This window comes from Octopus bimaculoides, chromosome 6, assembly GCF_046866305.1.
Source record: "Octopus bimaculoides isolate indiv1 chromosome 6, ASM4686630v1, whole genome shotgun sequence".
In the NCBI taxonomy this organism is placed as follows: domain Eukaryota; kingdom Metazoa; phylum Mollusca; class Cephalopoda; order Octopoda; family Octopodidae; genus Octopus; species Octopus bimaculoides.
The window spans coordinates 10,107,478-10,125,013 of record NC_142933.1 but is presented as its reverse complement, the minus strand read 5'-3'; the positions used below and the strand labels follow the sequence as shown (position 1 = coordinate 10,125,013).

General features: G+C 37.7%; 1 protein-coding gene across 2 annotated transcripts; it reads right to left on the bottom strand.

Moving 5' to 3' along the window:
- Positions 1-2,941: 2,941 nt before the first annotated feature.
- Positions 2,942-9,955, bottom strand: LOC128248058 (uncharacterized). Of its 2 annotated transcripts, XM_052968449.2 has the most exons (5): positions 9,790-9,952; positions 7,993-8,059; positions 7,279-7,404; positions 5,082-5,210; positions 2,942-3,078 (listed from the first exon to the last, which is right to left on the bottom strand). In XM_052968449.2, the coding sequence occupies exons 1-5, from the start codon at positions 9,889-9,891 to the stop codon at positions 3,011-3,013; spliced, it is 492 nt and encodes a 163-aa protein (XP_052824409.1). In that variant the 5' UTR covers positions 9,892-9,952; the 3' UTR covers positions 2,942-3,010. The 2 variants fall into 2 exon arrangements, with proteins under 2 accessions (XP_052824409.1, XP_089209385.1); XM_089353259.1 differs by lacking the exon at positions 5,082-5,210 and having other exon boundaries at positions 9,790-9,955.
- Positions 9,956-17,536: the final 7,581 nt, after the last annotated feature.

The following is a 17,536-nucleotide window of genomic DNA, read 5'->3' as shown; positions in this document are numbered from 1 at the left end:
AAATGGTTTGTAATGTTGTCCTCTTCCATTCACAACATGAGCCTCTCTACAACAATCACTCATAGCTGTATTGAATGATTGCCTGGATGAATGTTTTTTTCTTCATTTCATTTTCAATTACTGGACTCTATATCAAAGAAATATTTGAAAATGCCTAATAATGAATAATTAAAATCAATGCTGGTTAAATTTCTGTCCATGATACTTAGACACTTGGAAAGCCATCAAGGAGATAATCATAGCAGCTAGATCAGCACAAGAAGGCTCTGACTGATAAGAGACCGTAGACGAAATCTTTCAACGGTTCAGTACTAATTCAGTCCTCGCAGCCCCCATTCTAGTGAAGGTAACAAGCTAAGGAACGAAATATTGGTGACCCTGCTATATCCGCTCATAATACGGAAGGGTAATCAACATTACAGTGGATTCGGATTTTGCAAATCTTCTAACTGACTCCTAAAGCTTCGACGTGAGACAAAGCATCTGAATGTTTATTCCAGCCAGGCTTTACTAAAACTGACCTCGTACTAAGGGAAACACCAGAATTAATACTTCTCTCGGAGATAGAATTATTATATCCAATACAACTAGCACTTACTTGTTTTTAGGATTAACTCTATATTCAAACCTCTTCCCTAACCATGGTACCTTAACGTATGTACAATCTGCTCCACCCATCATTTTCGAATATTTGATATCGTGTTTATTATTGCTCGTTTGTGAAACCCTAACGGTTTTCTGGTTCATTCAGTCTCTGTACCACAAGCCTTCTATTTTCGTTAGATCACTGATATCTGCGTAGAACCACCATAAAGATAGAAGCATTTCTTCACTCCTCATTCAACCACCAAGCACTATATCTGTTAGTAAAAAATCATGCACTCATATATATCTCAGAAGTGGATATATTATTCGAAGTATACATTATTATATATCCATTACAGTCGATCATACCAATCGGCTTCGAACTGGTAGTTAAACCGGATGTTAAATGGCACCTGAATTACGTTACGCTTCGCTCATCTCCCAAATTGAAACGGATATACGGATATGTAATTCTGTGCACTTCGATCAATATATACATATATAGGAAAACGGACGGCTCGTCTGTTTTCCTATGTGTTCGTTCTATTGTCTGTAAACAAAGTCCGTTTTTGTGCTTTATGTTCCCGTTCATTTTTCTGACGTCCTGTACCCGGATATGCATCTATATATACATGTAGAAGTAGGTATGCACATATATGTATGTATACATGCATATGCTCTTATATCATTTGTATTATTATATTATCGAACGCGACGCGTCCATATACATATATATATATATATATATATATATATATATATATATATATATATATATATATATATATATATATATATATATATATAGGCGCAGGTGTAGCTGTGTGGTTAAGAAGCTTTTTTCCCAGCCACATGGTCTCCGGGTTCAATCCCACTGCGTGGCACCTTGGCCAAGTGCCTTATACTATAACCTCACGCCGTTAAAGCCTCAAGAGTCTCAGACCCCACTTCTCTGATTTCTGTATTAATGTTCTCTTTCAGTTGCACCAGGGTCACCGGTTTCTTGACGTGATCCCTCTCTTTCAGGCCAGTTGACATTGCCGTAGCGGGAGAGTATTCTCTCTCTAAAGCACTGCAGTAGCAATATCATTGTATCTCTCCCGGTATGAGGAGTTGTTCTATCTTGCTGGAATCATGTGTGAGGCCTACTTTGAATAGCCCTCACGTTCTACAGACTTGACTAGCCCGAACTTTGTCTTGTGGGGATGCCTGAAAGAGAGGGTTTACGTCAACGAACTGGAGACTCTGGTGCAACTGAAGAACATCAAAAGAGAAATCAGAGAGGTCTGAAACACTTGAGGGTGTTATGATGCAAGTTTTGGAAAGAGCACGAACGTGCGAATTCGAAAATGGCTGCCATTTAAGTGATGTCATTTTTCATAGGTGATGTAATGGTTTTGCACACGTGTCTTCTTCCAAGTAAGTTTTATACACACACATATATATATATATATATATATATATATATATATATATATATATATATATATATATATATATATATATATACATATATATATGTATATATATATATATATATATATATATATATATATATATATATATATATATATATATATATATATATATATATATATATATATATATATATATATATATTTATTTATGTGTGTGTGTGCGTGTGTGTGAATCTTTTTGTCTCTCATTCCCATCTAACTTCGCGTTCAAAATAATAATTTTTCTATCGTCTTGGCCCAACAACCCTTACCATTTGTTTTCACTGTTCTGTCTTGTTTTTCCTGTCTTTTTCTGTCTTGTTCTCACTGTCCTGTTCTTGTTTACACTTTCATCCTCCGCCAAAAAATTTCAAATTTTATTTAATTTGCTTTGCGGGAAGGACTGCTCCAACGAAGTTGCGTATTGTCCTTGCATTCGGAACGCGGAGTAGATGGAACAGGGACAACTGAAGAAGGGTTATACTCTTTATGTTGCATGTCTCGTTTCTCTGTTTTTTTCGTTGTTCGAAAAAATGTTCGTTTTCTGTCTTCGTCTTTATGCTTTCGTTTCTCATCGTGTCTAACATTTTTGTGACGTCCTGTACCCATATATGCATCTATGTATACATATATATGTAGGCATGTACATATATATGTATACATAGATGCATATAGTTATATATTATTTATGTTATTATATATATATACACACATATGTGTGTGCTAATACGTTAGTGTATAAATATTAGTATACGAATGCTAGATTATGCAATCAATATAAAAAATATACAGCATCCTTTCACGTTAAAACAGAAGACTGTATATGTATAACAACAGGAAAGAGTAAGTCAAAAGTCAATATTTATAGCATGTATAATAACAATAATTTCCACACCACATTATACTTTCTTCATATTTATTCTGTTAATAGTATAGAGATTAAAGAATGCTAAATATGAAATTTCTGTTTAGCATTCAAATCGATTTTCATAGACCGCGTAGTCTCCCTCCGCAAAATTTTTATCTACTCTGCAAACTGTAACAGAAGGCATTATTTGTTAATAGAAAATTGTATCGAATTTTTGTTTGAATTTGGTAAAAAAAAAATAGTAACTCCTATAAGTTTCTTAGAATTTTCAGAACATTAGTAGAATGCCTGGATTAAAATATATAGGTGAAATATAGAAAGCAGTATTATCATTAAAATACGACAATATATTTGCAAAAGGTAGCACTCATTCGTGCATGCACACATCCACTCATACACATATACACTCATAAAAACACTCACACACACACCACACACACATGTACATACATTCATACATTGATGTACATATGTATTATATATATATATATATATATATATATATATATATATATATATATATATATATATATATATATATGTATGTATGTATGTATGTATTATGTATGTATGAATGTATGTATGTATGTATGTATGTATGCATGTATGTATGAATGTATGTACGTACGTACGTACGAATGTATGTATGTATGTATGTATGTATGTATGTATACGTGCGTGTATATGTATATACTTACATGAATAGATAATAATGCAGATAAACACGCTTGGGCTACATGAAATAACATGCAAACAAATACATGTAAATGTATAGAGAAAAACAAAAACTGAAATTATTCGGAAGATGAACACTCATGTATAAACATACAAGTGGAGGCGCAATGGCCCAGTGGTTAGGGTAGGGGACTCGCGGTCGTGGGGTCGCCGTTTCGATTCCCAGACACGGTGTTGTGAGCGTTTAATGAGCGAAAACGCCTAAAGCTCCATGAGGCTCCAGTAGGAGGTGGTGGCGAACCCTGCTGTACTCTTTCACCACAACTTTCTCTCACTCTTTCTTCCTGTTTCTGTTGTGCCTGTATTTCGAAGGGGCCAGCCTCGTCACACTCTGTGTCACGCTGAATCTCCCCGAGAACTACGTTAAGGGTACACGTGTCTGTTCAGTGCTCAGCCACTTTAATTTCACGGGCAGGCTGTTCCCTTGATCAGATCAACTGGAACCCTCGTCGTTGTAACCGACGGAGTGCCACCACAAGGATACAGATATATATAAAGATTTGTAAAGAGCAGTTCAGTAGATTGTACTTGAAATATTTCTAGCATACTAATGTGAACTGCTGACTGCCGATCTTTCCACCTTGACGAAGGTTGCCGGCGTTAGGGTAATGTTTATATTCATCCTATAATGTTTGCATAGCCTTGAATTTTTGCACAATCTATCTGCCAAGTTTGAATATTACAACTATTACGTAACTCTGATCTCCCCAAAATATATGTCGGACGTAAAATACCATGACTTCTCCCCTTATCTTTCTGTATTTTTGTATTCTATGTAAATTTATTTATATTGTAAATATATAAATATCAATATACTTATATGTGGGTGTTCATCATCTGAATATTTTGAGTTTTTGGTTCATATAAACATACATTGACATCAACGGAAGATGAGGAATAGAGATACGTCGAAGCAAATATGATGTCCAAAACCATTAAATTTGTAAGAATCATTTATTTTACAAACCACACTCCAAATAATATTGAACATCTTAACATTTGAATCTTGCTACGCTAAACACACACACGCACGCACGCACACACGCACACATAAAAGCTCCTCTAAGTTTCATGCTTACATAGAACAATAATCATAGATATACTGTCTGATCATAGTACTTTCCAGGGGCTGAAACTTATAGTAGCTCATGTGTCATTTCTGCGTTTATTTAAAAGATATTTATATGCCACTGAATGGACTGCATTTTACTACTACTACAACTACAACTACTACTACTACTACTACTACTACTACTACTACTACTACTACTACTACTACTACTACTAACATCATCAAAATGACCACCACCACCACTGCCACCACCACCACAATCACCGCCACTGTTGATACCATATATATATATAATAAACATTTATTGGACAGACAAAAAAATTATGCGAAATGAGAGGGGAATAAAATATTCGAAGCAACATACCTTGATCATACAGTAACGTGCCGCCCTCGTCTCCTTTTATTTGGCAGTAAAGTTTTACACAACGAAAGTTATAGGTACCAAACGCAAATTCTTTAGAGCCCAAACATTGTCCTTCAGTGTCTTTGCAAACTGAAGATAAAGTAATTATCTATATATATATATATATATATATATATATATATATATATTTATATATATATATATATGTATATATATATATATATATATATATATATATATATATATATATATATATATATATTATAATAGGCGCAGGAGTTGCTTGGGCAAGTGTCTTCAACTATAGCCACAGGCCGACCAAAGCCTTGTGAGTGGATTTGGTAGACGGAAACTGAAAGAAGCCTCTCGTATAAATACGCATTTATAAATCTATGTGCGTGCGTGTGTTTATTCTTCCTTCAGCAACCGGTGTTTGTGTGTTTACAATCGATGTTGGTGTTAGTAACCGGTGTTAAGGTACATACATCCACGTAACTTAGCGTTTCGATTAAAGAGGCCGATAGAATAAGTTTAAAAAAGGCACTCCGTCGCTTACGACATCAAGGGTTCCAGTTGATCCGATCAACGGAACAGCCTACTCGTGAAATTAACGTGCAAGTGGCTGAGCACTCCACAGACACGTGTACTCATAACGTAGTTCTTGGGGGATATTCAGCGTGACACAGTGTGACAAGGCTGACCCTTTGAATTACAGGCACAGCAGAAACAGGAAGTAAGAGTGAGAGAAAATTGTGGTGAAAGGGTACAGCAGGGTTCGCCACCATCCCCTGCCGGAGCCTCGTGGAGCTTTAGGTGTTTTCGCTCAATAAACTCTCACAACGCCCGGTCTGGGAATCGAAATCGCGATCCTGTGACCGCGAGTCCGCTGCCCTAACCACTGGGCCATTGCGCCTCCACAATTGAATAAGTACTACGCTAAAAAAAAAACTTATGTACTACAGTTAATTCATTCGACTAAAAATTTAAGACCGTGCTCTAGCATGGCCGCAGTCTAATGACTGAAACTTACATTAATAAAACTTAAATGAATGAGAAAAGGGCATGGAATTAGAAAATGACCTTCTCTAGCTTCCAGCCGTTACTGCAATAGGACGCTGTGGCTTCACATGTCACTGTGTCACAATATAACATCAACAATGAACAGCAGTTTTATTTGGGAAGACAAGACTTCTGTGAATATATAAATGCTTTAACAAATGAAAGTGCACATCATTTTGAAGCATAGATGAAGCTATAGAGTGATACACAACTATTCCATTATGAGTGAATTATATTTTATTTGAGAAATAGTTGCAAAATAACGACGGTCATTATATTGATTTCATGATCCCTTGTCATTTATTTAAGTTTTCTTTACATTCTCTGTGGAGGCGCAATGGCCCAGTGGTTAGGGCAGCGGACTCGCGGTCATAGGATCGCTGTTTCGATTCCCAGACCGGGCGTTGTGGGTGTTTATTGAGCGAAAACACCTAAAGCTCCACGAGGCTCCGGCAGGGGATGGTGGCGAACCCTGCTGTACTCTTTCACCACAATACATATATATATATATATGTATATTTAGATCTCTACCAAATATTTGCTACAAATATTGTACCTGTTATCAACGTAGCAAAATATAACCTGATTATTACTCTTTTTCCACATATAATTTAAGGACAACTATTAACGTTGTCTGTTGTTTGCTGTCTGCTGTGAATTAATGTAACTTGACCTGAAGAGAGGCAAGACCCCATATTCTTATCTCAGACAAGAGTGAGTCGGGATAATGCATTGAAATGTGCATAGGTTATTAAACAAGTTTTACTATGGATTGCGTTATGGCTCTTATTTAAATTGATATATATATATATATATATATATATATATATATATATATATTCATCATATTACACCGTTAATCCCAATACATTTTCTCTCCTCATCATAATTCAATCCACTTACATCCATAATTAATTCCCTATGTGCTATGAATATTACAAAGCAAGATCAATATATTTTCATTCATAAAATTAGAACACGCTACAGGAACGAACCTAAAAACTGGTAGCATAAGTCACATTATTCATTAAATATGTAAGTATTTACGCATAAGAACATATAGATAACGCGTCTGATATGAAAAATGTGAAGAAAGTATATATATATATATATATATTAATTACTGATTTTTACTTACAGCTTCTTATCGTTTTCATGTCATCGTTGAGACATGATATTTCGTTACATTCCTCCATCGATGGATGTATAAGCGTATGTTCTCCGGTACAAAAGCATTTTGCTTGATAGAAACAATCGCTACATTCTGTAAAGGAAATACATTTCTGAAGGCTAAAAAACATAGGTTATTTTCCTTTTTGAAGAGGTGGATTAGTATAAATTCTACTTGAATTAAATTCCTTCAAATATATTTCAACGTTAGATCTCAGTAAGTGTCGTATTCGTGTGAATGACGAAAGCGCGCATGAGCAGAGGCCAGCAGAGGCCAGCAGAGCAGCCAATACTGACTCCTTGTATTTTCCTATCAACTTCGCTTAGTATTTTCATTCATTTCTTTAAACATTAAAAACGTGGTAAATATTAAAACGTGGTAATCACACAAAAGAACAAAGAAGTTCTTTTTTTTTCTTTTGTTAATTACAGTTCTTAATTTTATTTTAGAAATTTACGTAGTGGGGATTGATAAGTTATCAACTATTCCTTGAAATGTTTGATGATATAAGACGTTTACCGACCTGCAACTAAGACAGGTGAAAATTTTCATGGATATAAGGAAAACGTGTTTTATATGTTGCGTGGAAAGAAATGGAACTTTTAAGGGGGTTATATCAGGACCGTATACATCCATCGTGTTCGGCGCAATAGATGAAAACGTAAGAATATTGAAACTTACCAAGTGGACCAAGCGTAAGACATTTTGGAAGGATAAGGAGGAACAAAGTTACCACCAATGTATACATCTGTTAGTAAAGAAGCATAAATAAAATGTCTCATTATATTCGGCATTTCTTTCTTATTGTTGCAAAAGTAATTCCTACGAAAAACCAATCATTTAAACAATATTAACATTCAAATATGTGGCTGGTGATCGCCTCCTGCATATACTTTGTATCTCATATTTCAGTGGTCGGCTCTGTTATTACGTGTAAAATACAGGATTACATGTATATCACAGTGGCCTACCCAGAATACTGGAGTATTATGTTGATGTTGAGAGAAGTTATAATGCTTTGCACGATATATAGAAGCACGTATTGTACTTTGTTTAGAGTCGCGTGTTACAACAGAATAATGAACAGAATGTCTACTTTGCTTAGTAATTAATATTCTTTTCTGCTTTAGGCATAAGGTTCAAAATTTTGGGGGAGGGGGCCAGTCGATTAGATCGGCCCAGTACGCAACTGGTACTAAAGTTATCGACCTCGATAGAATGTAAGGCAAAGTCGACTTCGGCGGGAGATTGGATATATATTCTGAAAGCGTTGTTACAAAACAGACGAAAGTAGAGCAGCTATCAGTTGTTGTTGGTACTCCGTCGCTTACGACGTCGAGGGTTCCAGTTGATCCGATCAACGGAACAGCCTGCTCGTGAAATTAATGTGCAAGTGGCTGAGCACTCCACAGACACGTGTACTCTTAACGTAGTTCTCGGGGATATTCAACGTGACACAGTGTGACAAGGCTGGTCCCTTTGAAATACAGGCACAACAGAAACAGGAAGTAAAAGAAAGTTGTGGTGGTAGATTACAGCAGGGTTCGCCACCATCCCCTGCCGGAGCCTCGTAGAGCTTTAGGTGTTTTCGCTCAATAAACACACACAACGCCTGGTCTAGGAAACGAAACAGCGGTCCTATGACCGCGAGTCCGCTGCCCTAACCACTGGGCCATTGCACCTCCACAATCGCAATTACACATATATTCATACACATAAGTAGACATGTATACAGATAGACAGATGCATTCATAGTTACATGAATATACGCACCTATACCCATGTATACATGCATAAGAATATATTCATATAGAAAGTATTATATGCGTAGCAAAGTAATCTATGTGCCAGTAACTAGGTCGTTGTTGTGCGAAAACGCGAATCCCTGGTTCAATCTCTGGCGGGAAAAGTTATAAAAGAAATGCATGAGTTGCGCACAATTCTAACAAAAGATCAATTTTCAAAGAAATGAATTTTCGGTGTGAGGATTATTGTTGGTACAACTGCAACTACGAAACATTACGATAGCAATCAGGAAGAAGAACACAAAGATCACATGACATGCTAAGTAGGGAGCCTACACGTTTTACTGGACCTGCTAGAAATATCAACCAAATCTTCCTAATATCATGTTATTTCATAAATCATTAGATAAGAAGGAAAAAAATAGTAGATGTAACGGCCACGAATAGGTTATATTCTGATCACGTTTTTTTTTTTAATTAATCACTGATGTAACTTAAATTATAATAATAAATATTTGAATAATTATTTGAATTATTTAAAAGTCATATTCCTCCTATGAGAAAAAGTGTAATTTTATGCAAAATATATTTGATATTCTCGATGTGATGAAAGTGTAGAATAATTACAAGGGAAATATATTCCGAAAGACATTATAACAGTTCTTTATGTCACATTTAAGAAAAATATATAAGAAAGTACAATTCTAAATTTGCTTCTACATATGTAACTTACCTTGAAATCCTGAATGTGAGCTGAAATACCTTTTTTTTTTTTTTGATAAAGAAGAAAATAGTTAGTGTTGTAAAATCTTCCAAAGTTTGCGTTTCGCACCATACAGCTGCCGTATGTTGTATATACAAATCGTAAGCATACATTCTCAACATGAATTTCTGATTTATAGCTGTGATATAAATTTTAAGTCTACAATGACACGTTTATTGTTAGTTTTATATTAGTGTTTAACACTACTTTTTGAGTCACATGACATGACTTGTAACACAGGAAATTTGAGAGAAATAGGAAAAAATACCAAAAGAATTGTTAATGTGGGCGGCAAAACTTCAATTAGCAAATTCTGTTATGGGAATCCGAGTTTATCTCGGAACTTATAATCTTATGTACTATTTAAGATAACAGGGAGTAATTTCACATGAATATTGGTTGTAATTCTAACAAGTTGATTGTATTTTTTTTATGAATATATATATTCTTTTTTTCTTTTACTTGTTTCAGTCAACTTAACCGGGCCTTCCGTCCAACGCTCCATGACGTTATTGGACGACATCGTCTCGTCCCTCCAGATGCCGAGTTGCAAGCCGACTGACTTGTCCTGGTTAACCTTTGCTCCTGCCACCGCCTCGTATCCTTTGATGGCGTTTTCCACATAAGGAAGCTGCCCTTCTTCCGACACGATGATGGAGATGTCATCTGCACACGCAGTAGCTCCTCCTCTTCCTCACCACAGATCATGCGGCACGCTCCCTAACGCCTCCAACTTCCGCAGCAATGGCTCCAAGAGCCAATACATACAAAAGCGCTGAGAGGGGACATCCCTGGCGTACTGAGCGTTCAATCTTGAACGGTTTTGTAAAAAACCGTTCACTCGGGCGATAGACTCGATGTCGCTGTACAAAGCAGCAATCCAATCGCTGAAAGTCGTGCCCAACCCGGCCTCCTCGAAGACCGCTGCCTGGTAGCGATGGTCGACCCTATCAAATGCTTTAGACTGGTCTAAAGGTACCAGTGTCTCACCTTTGCCAGAAATTTTCCCAGCCCTCCGTATAAGATGGAGATTGTCGCGAATTGACCTGCCTAGAATAGCACAAGTTTGTGCCTTCCCGACAAGTCTGTCCACAACACGCGCCAATCTTTTTGCCAACACTTTGGCCAAAATCTTTAACTCTGTGTTCAACAGAGTTATGGGCCGAAAATTACATATGATATCCCCCGTGCTCGGGTCCTTTCTGATCAACGTCAGAGCCCCCCGGCGCGTAAATAACGATCAACCTGAAGGCCTTGTTGTTGTATGTCATGTCAAGCACAACCAGCCTGTTAATACAACCCCTTTTTTAAAAATATGAATTTAAACTACCACTGATATTGCCTTTGTGACAGCTACTTTTCATTTCTACACAAAATGGTTATCTTATACTTTTTTTAAATATCAATACAGCTTACCCGTTTTGGCATTGTACTGGTGTCTATCCTCTTGACCCATTACTCATAGTCACAGGCTTCTTCATAATTCTTTAATTTTGAAAGACACCCCGGGTTTGACATCACGTGGCTCATGTACCCGGGCAACCCCTTCAATCTTGTTATATCCACTTTTGTGACTCCATTCCGCGAGATTATCTCGTTATCAAGTTTTTCATTTCCTTCATCGTTCAGTAAAATATATTTTTCATTACCGGGCAAGGGTTGGGAAATTTGGGGCTCTTGTGTGCTTGTGCTTGTCTTTATGTCAGGTGGGGCATGGAGAGGGTTGGTGTCTGCATTTCGCCCGGCGTGCTAGCGTTTCTGCCAGCTCGCCGCCTCCTTACTACACAGCGACAGCTGTGCCAATATATATATATATATATATATATATATATATATATATGCATTATTATGTATTATTATGCATTATGATGTATCCGTCACAGCCGATCTTACCAATCGGCTTCGAACTATATATATATTGATCGAAATGCAGCTGCCACCTAACATCCGGTTTAACAAATAGTTCGAAGCCGATTGGTAAGATTGGCTGTGACGGATACATAATAATGCATACATCAATTAATATATCCACTGCTGACAGATATTTGAGTGCATTTTTTTTCTCAGTCGTGGATAAGTAAACGGCAATATACACATACATACATACATATATGCATACATACATATTGGTATACGAATGCTAGTAATATCTCTTTGAGTATATAACTCACACAGTAATATCTGTGTGAGTCAGTATATATATATATATATATAATACAAAGAATATATATACATGTATACACACATATATGTACATACTTACATCTACATGTGTATATACATGCATATCAGGGTACAGGACGTTAGAACAATAAACTACAGACAACGGAACGAACACATAGGAAAACGGAAAGCCACTTGGAATATCCCTTCATCAGCTGTCTCTATTCTATCTAGACGTTTCGATATATATATATATATATATATATATATATATATATATATATACCGGGGTAAGCACAAAAAATGTGCAACAAGGTGGAAAAAAGCGTACTCAAATATCAGAGTAACAGTCTTTTGTTATATTTCTGCTGCTTTTAAATAAAGTATATATATATATATATATATATATATATATATATATATATATATATATATATATATATATATATATACATATATATATGTATACATATATATATATATATGAGTAAAAATAAATACAAGAAAAAGGGTTTTGTATGATCGTGTATAGAGGAATATATTATTTTATTTAAAAGAGTTCCAACTCTGTCTGTTTTTTGTTTTTTATTTATATTCTTGTAAAATTTATGTGGGATATAGCATATGGAATATATAATATATAATACAAAAAAAGATGGATGGTACAATGAAATGTGGGCTTATATATATATATATATATATATATATATATATCGAGAAAAATGTCGTTACAATTTTGGAAAGAGATCCTTTTATTTCTTCATTATTAGTAGCGCTTTCTTTCGTTTCTGGAACTTGTCAAATAAAATTTGAATGTACAAACAGCTTGTTATTTAATATAAAACAGAGGTTATTTTTTTATTTTTTCGCTCGAGTTCACCACACACATTCTTTCACCATGGCCACCAGTACGATGAAGATTGCCTTGCCTTCCGGGTTGAGGGAAGATGGCGGAGCAATTTCCACGATAGACCCGGCTGACAGGCGGACTCGTCCCACAAGTGACAGCAGCCGTTCGGCATAAACCCACATGTTCGAAATGGTTAGACACCGCACGAGTGCGTGCAGAACGGTTTCGTCGCTCTGACCGCATCTCGGGAAAGTCGGTCCGGTGTGTCTCGAACCGTGCCTGTAGTGCTTATCCCGAACAGGTGATGCTTCTCGATAGCATTCCCAGGCCAGGCATCTTTCATGATTGTCTATAGTTCCCGGCCCGAAAGTTGTCCTGAACAGGCGGGTCAAGTGTTCCTCGTCGACACTCAGATCCTGCCTGAGAACGTCGTCGCACCTCCCCTCCACTAATCCTCTATCGAACGTTTTTGTTGTAATGAAGTCGCACAAGTTTGGTCCCGGACGGCAGAGTTGCTTGAGAGTAACGCGACACTCGCCGTGCAATTGGCCTAGCCTCGGTCTCTGTTTGATCCATGACTGTAGTTCATTAACTACTCTGTCTACGATGTAGCGCATCAGATGGAGGTTGTCATAGATACTCCTACCTAGCACGGCGCACGTTTGCGCCTTGTCGACTAGTTTCTCGATGAGAAGCGCCAATCTCTCAGCTAACACCTTGGCCAAAATTTTCAAATCTGCGTTGAGCAGAGTGATGAGCCGAAAATTATCTATGACGTTCTCCTTGTTTGGATCTTTCTTTAGCAGTGCTACTGCTCCTTGCTTTACAAAGACGGGGATACTCCCGTTTTGCTGCCAGTTGCAGTAGACAGCTGCCTTGACGCCTTCAAACAAGTCTGGCATATGACGATAAAGTTCGTAGGACAGACCGTCCAAGCCTGGTGACTTGTCTCTCGCGCAGCCTGCCATCGCATCCCGTACGTCTGCGGCTATGATGGGTCTTTCACAACCCCCCGCCTCTCTTGCTGAGAATCGTGGCAGGTCACGCAGGTACGCACTAAAGTCCACCCTGCATTCTGACCCAACAATTTTCCCAAACAGTCGGGCAAAGTGTTGTTGAAAGGCCTCACACATCCTTTCAGGCTCGAGTAATTCGCGCCCCTGTTCATCTGTAAGTGACCTAATGGTAGCTTTGTTGCCTCGTTGCGTCTCCTCCACTCGGATCACTCGGGCGGCTCCAATTCCTTAGTTCCTCAGAGCACGCATCCTAGCTCTGACAACGCATCCTTCGTGTTTGACGTTGAAGTGTTGGTCGAGGGCTATCTTATACCAGTTTTAAGTGCCTCTTCTAATTTCCTAACTAGGTCTCCTTCTATTCTATTTCGGTCTAATGCTAGGACCTTACTATACCTAACCGATTCTGCTTTAATTGCTTTCTTTAGAGCATACCACCATCTGTTGTTGGTGATGGCACCCGTCAATACTCTCTTAACTAATGTGCTAATCCGGTCCCTGTAAGCCTGGCGTGCCGTGAACGACGCGTTCAGCTTCCAGTAACCGGGACCCTGCCTATGTGTCTTATCTAAGTCAAGTGTACAAGTCACAAATTTGTGGTCTGTGTAGCTGACTATGTGGAATTGTGGACAACCTACACTATCCTTATCCACTGTCCTACAGAATACTCTATCTAAATACGATCTGGACGATCCGATGCGGTTGTTTCATGTCCACATTGGCACATTCGGGTGGTCCAGTCGGCATCTGTCAGACAGTTGGAAACGTCTGAGCAGGTCTTTGAGGCATTTGCATCCGCTCCTATTACTATCTCTGCCCAAGTAGTCTAGAAGCGTGTCCAGCGTAGCGTTCCAATCTCCCACTAAAAGTAAAGGTCGAGACGTTCCCAGGAAAACATCTAGACGTCGAAAGAAATCTGACCGGCCTGTTAAGGACGGTGCATAATCTGTTATCAGTCGAAAAGCTCACCCATTGCTGCCATCTACATCCAAGACGACCAGCCTACCCTCACGCCCAGGTCTAGGAAAATTGCTCTTACTTTGAAGTCCAGACTCTTCCGAAGAAGCACCGTGGTACCACCTCCACCCATTCTCGGCATACACGGAGAAAAATAAATGTCGAAATGTACGCTGAACATGTACTAGAGTGCCCGCAGGCTGTGGAGTCTGGTCTCGCTGATGGCTATGACATGCAGATTTTGTAACTTGATGTCGTTTAACAGGTAGCCTTGTTTCCAAGGCGACTTCAAGCCACGTACATTCATACTGCCTATTTTAAACATGTACCTATCGAAAGTTGTGTTTTACACACAAAAGGAAGCTGAAACAGAAAGAGAGTGAGAAAGTCACTTACTGTCCGAAAGTTCTTTGTTCTTCACCTCACAGTCTTCTCCCAGAAGGTTTTTGCATAGTTTTTTGGACAGGTATTTTTGAAATCTCCCAACTGCATCAGGGTAGAGAGATTTCAGGAAGCTGTGTGTGTTCTGTGTTATGTGTATGTTTTTAATGTGTTGTGGTGGTGTTGTGCGTGGGTGATTCTTTGTTTTTGGTATCATTTTCTGTTATGTTGGTGTTTGACCTAATGTATTCCATTAGGTCTGGGTTGTTGGTGTTTATGGTTGTCAACATTGTTGGTGGGTGGGGGTGTCTGGTGTTTGTGTGTTTGTGTTGATGCTTTTGTTTTCTGCAGGTGTTTTGGTTTCGGGAGTGGTAAACCTCCCTGCTCTTTTGTCTGCTTCTCTATTCTTCCCCCCTCCTTTTCGCCTTCCCCCTGTGGCCACTTGCCAGTCCTCTGTGTCGTCTTCATCTGACGACACGTCGGAGGAATCAGAAGGTTGGAGGGGAAGTGTATTGGAGTCTATTTCTGTGTGTGTTGACTTTGTTGTTGCTGTTGGTGCTGGTTGGTAACACTTGGGGTGTGGTGTATGAGGTCGTCTTTTTTGAACATTGCTTTCCAGGCGAGCATTTCTTCTTCGGAAACGCACATAAGTGTTTTTTTTTTTAACTTTAAAGCTGCGGCCAAATTGTTTTCAGTATTTGTGTTGGTTGTGGTGGTAGCAGTGGTGGATCTAGTGGTTATAGTAGCTGAAGCATTCGTGCCTTCTAAGGCGTGGGTGCGTTCACGCGTAACGGCTTTGCTTTCAGATTCCTTCGCCTCTAGCATTGGTAGAGGCAGGAAGTTGGCCTCATGGTTTCGGTTAGCCATATTTGTTTAGAAATATGGCAAGGAAATCGAAGAAAATAGAAAAGTAAGTAAGTTTGAAACTGCCCCTAGGCGTCAATTCCTCCCGTGAAAACACGCTCAAACGAAAGCTGGGTGCTTTACACACATAGTGTGCAAAAATTGAAACAAAATGTGTGCAATAAAAGGTCGAAAAAAAGGGGTTACCTGTGGAGCCGATGCGACATGACGTCAAAATAGATAGATAGATAGATAGATAGATAGATAGATAGATAGATAGATAGGTAGGTAGAGGGGGAAAATAGAAAAAGTGGTATCGACCTTCCTATTCATCATTCATTTATTTATTTAATTATTTTTTTACTTTACCATTGCATTGGAATGGGTTTAAGAATGGTGACCAGTTAAAAAAAAAAAGGTGCTTTTGGTTATCAGTGAAAGTCATTTTGCCTTTTTTTTCCCTCTTTTCTTTTTTTTCTTCCTTCGTTCTCCTTTCTTTCTTTTTCTCCTCTTTCAGCTATATTTAAAAAATACCCCTTCCAAACATTCATTTTTTGAGGAATTTTGTTGATAATATGTAGTTCTGCATGAAAAATCATTAGCATAATATTTGCAAATTAACAATTTGAAAGATCAATCAGTAAATAAAATAAAACGTATATATATATATAGGCAAAATTCACAAAAAAACAAAAGACGAAGACAGGTGGTGTAGACAACAAACAGATGTATTAGTTTAACGCTCGGGAAGTGAAAAGTTCTTAACGTTTCGAACCTACGCTCCTTTCCACAGAAAGGAACACAGAAAGAAACAAAGAGAGAAAATGAAGAACGTCTAGTGGCTAGCGAACTATCACGGCGAATGCCGGACATATATTCGTTTATTTTATTTACTGATTGATCTTTAAAATTGTTAATTTGCAAATATTATACTAGTGTATTTTCATGCAGAACTACACGTTATCGAAAAAAATCCCTCCAAAAATTAATGTTTGAAAGGAGTATTTTCTAAATATAACTGAAAGAGGAGAAAACGAAAGAAAGGAGGAATAAGGAAGAAAAAGAGAAAGAAAAGAGGGGAAAAAGCAAAATGACTTTCAGTGATAACCAACCTGCACCCGTTTTTTTTAAAGTGATCAACATCCTTAAACCTATTCCAATACAATGGTACAGGAAAAAATAATTAAATAAATGAATGAATGGTGAATAGGAAGGTGAATACCTCCTCTTTCTCTCTTTCCCCTCTATCTATCAATCTACCTCTCTGACTATCTATCTATCTATCTATCTATCTATCTATCTATCTATCTATCTATCTATCTGTCTGTCTGACTGTCTATCTATCTATCTATCTATCTATCTATTTATTTATTTATCTATCTATCTATCTATGTGTCTGTCTATCTGTCTATCTATCCATCTCCATTGTCATGGAACCTCGACCAAAAAACAAAAATAATGTTCTCTTCTAAACAAAACCCCAAAAACATCTGTCTTATATAAATGAACA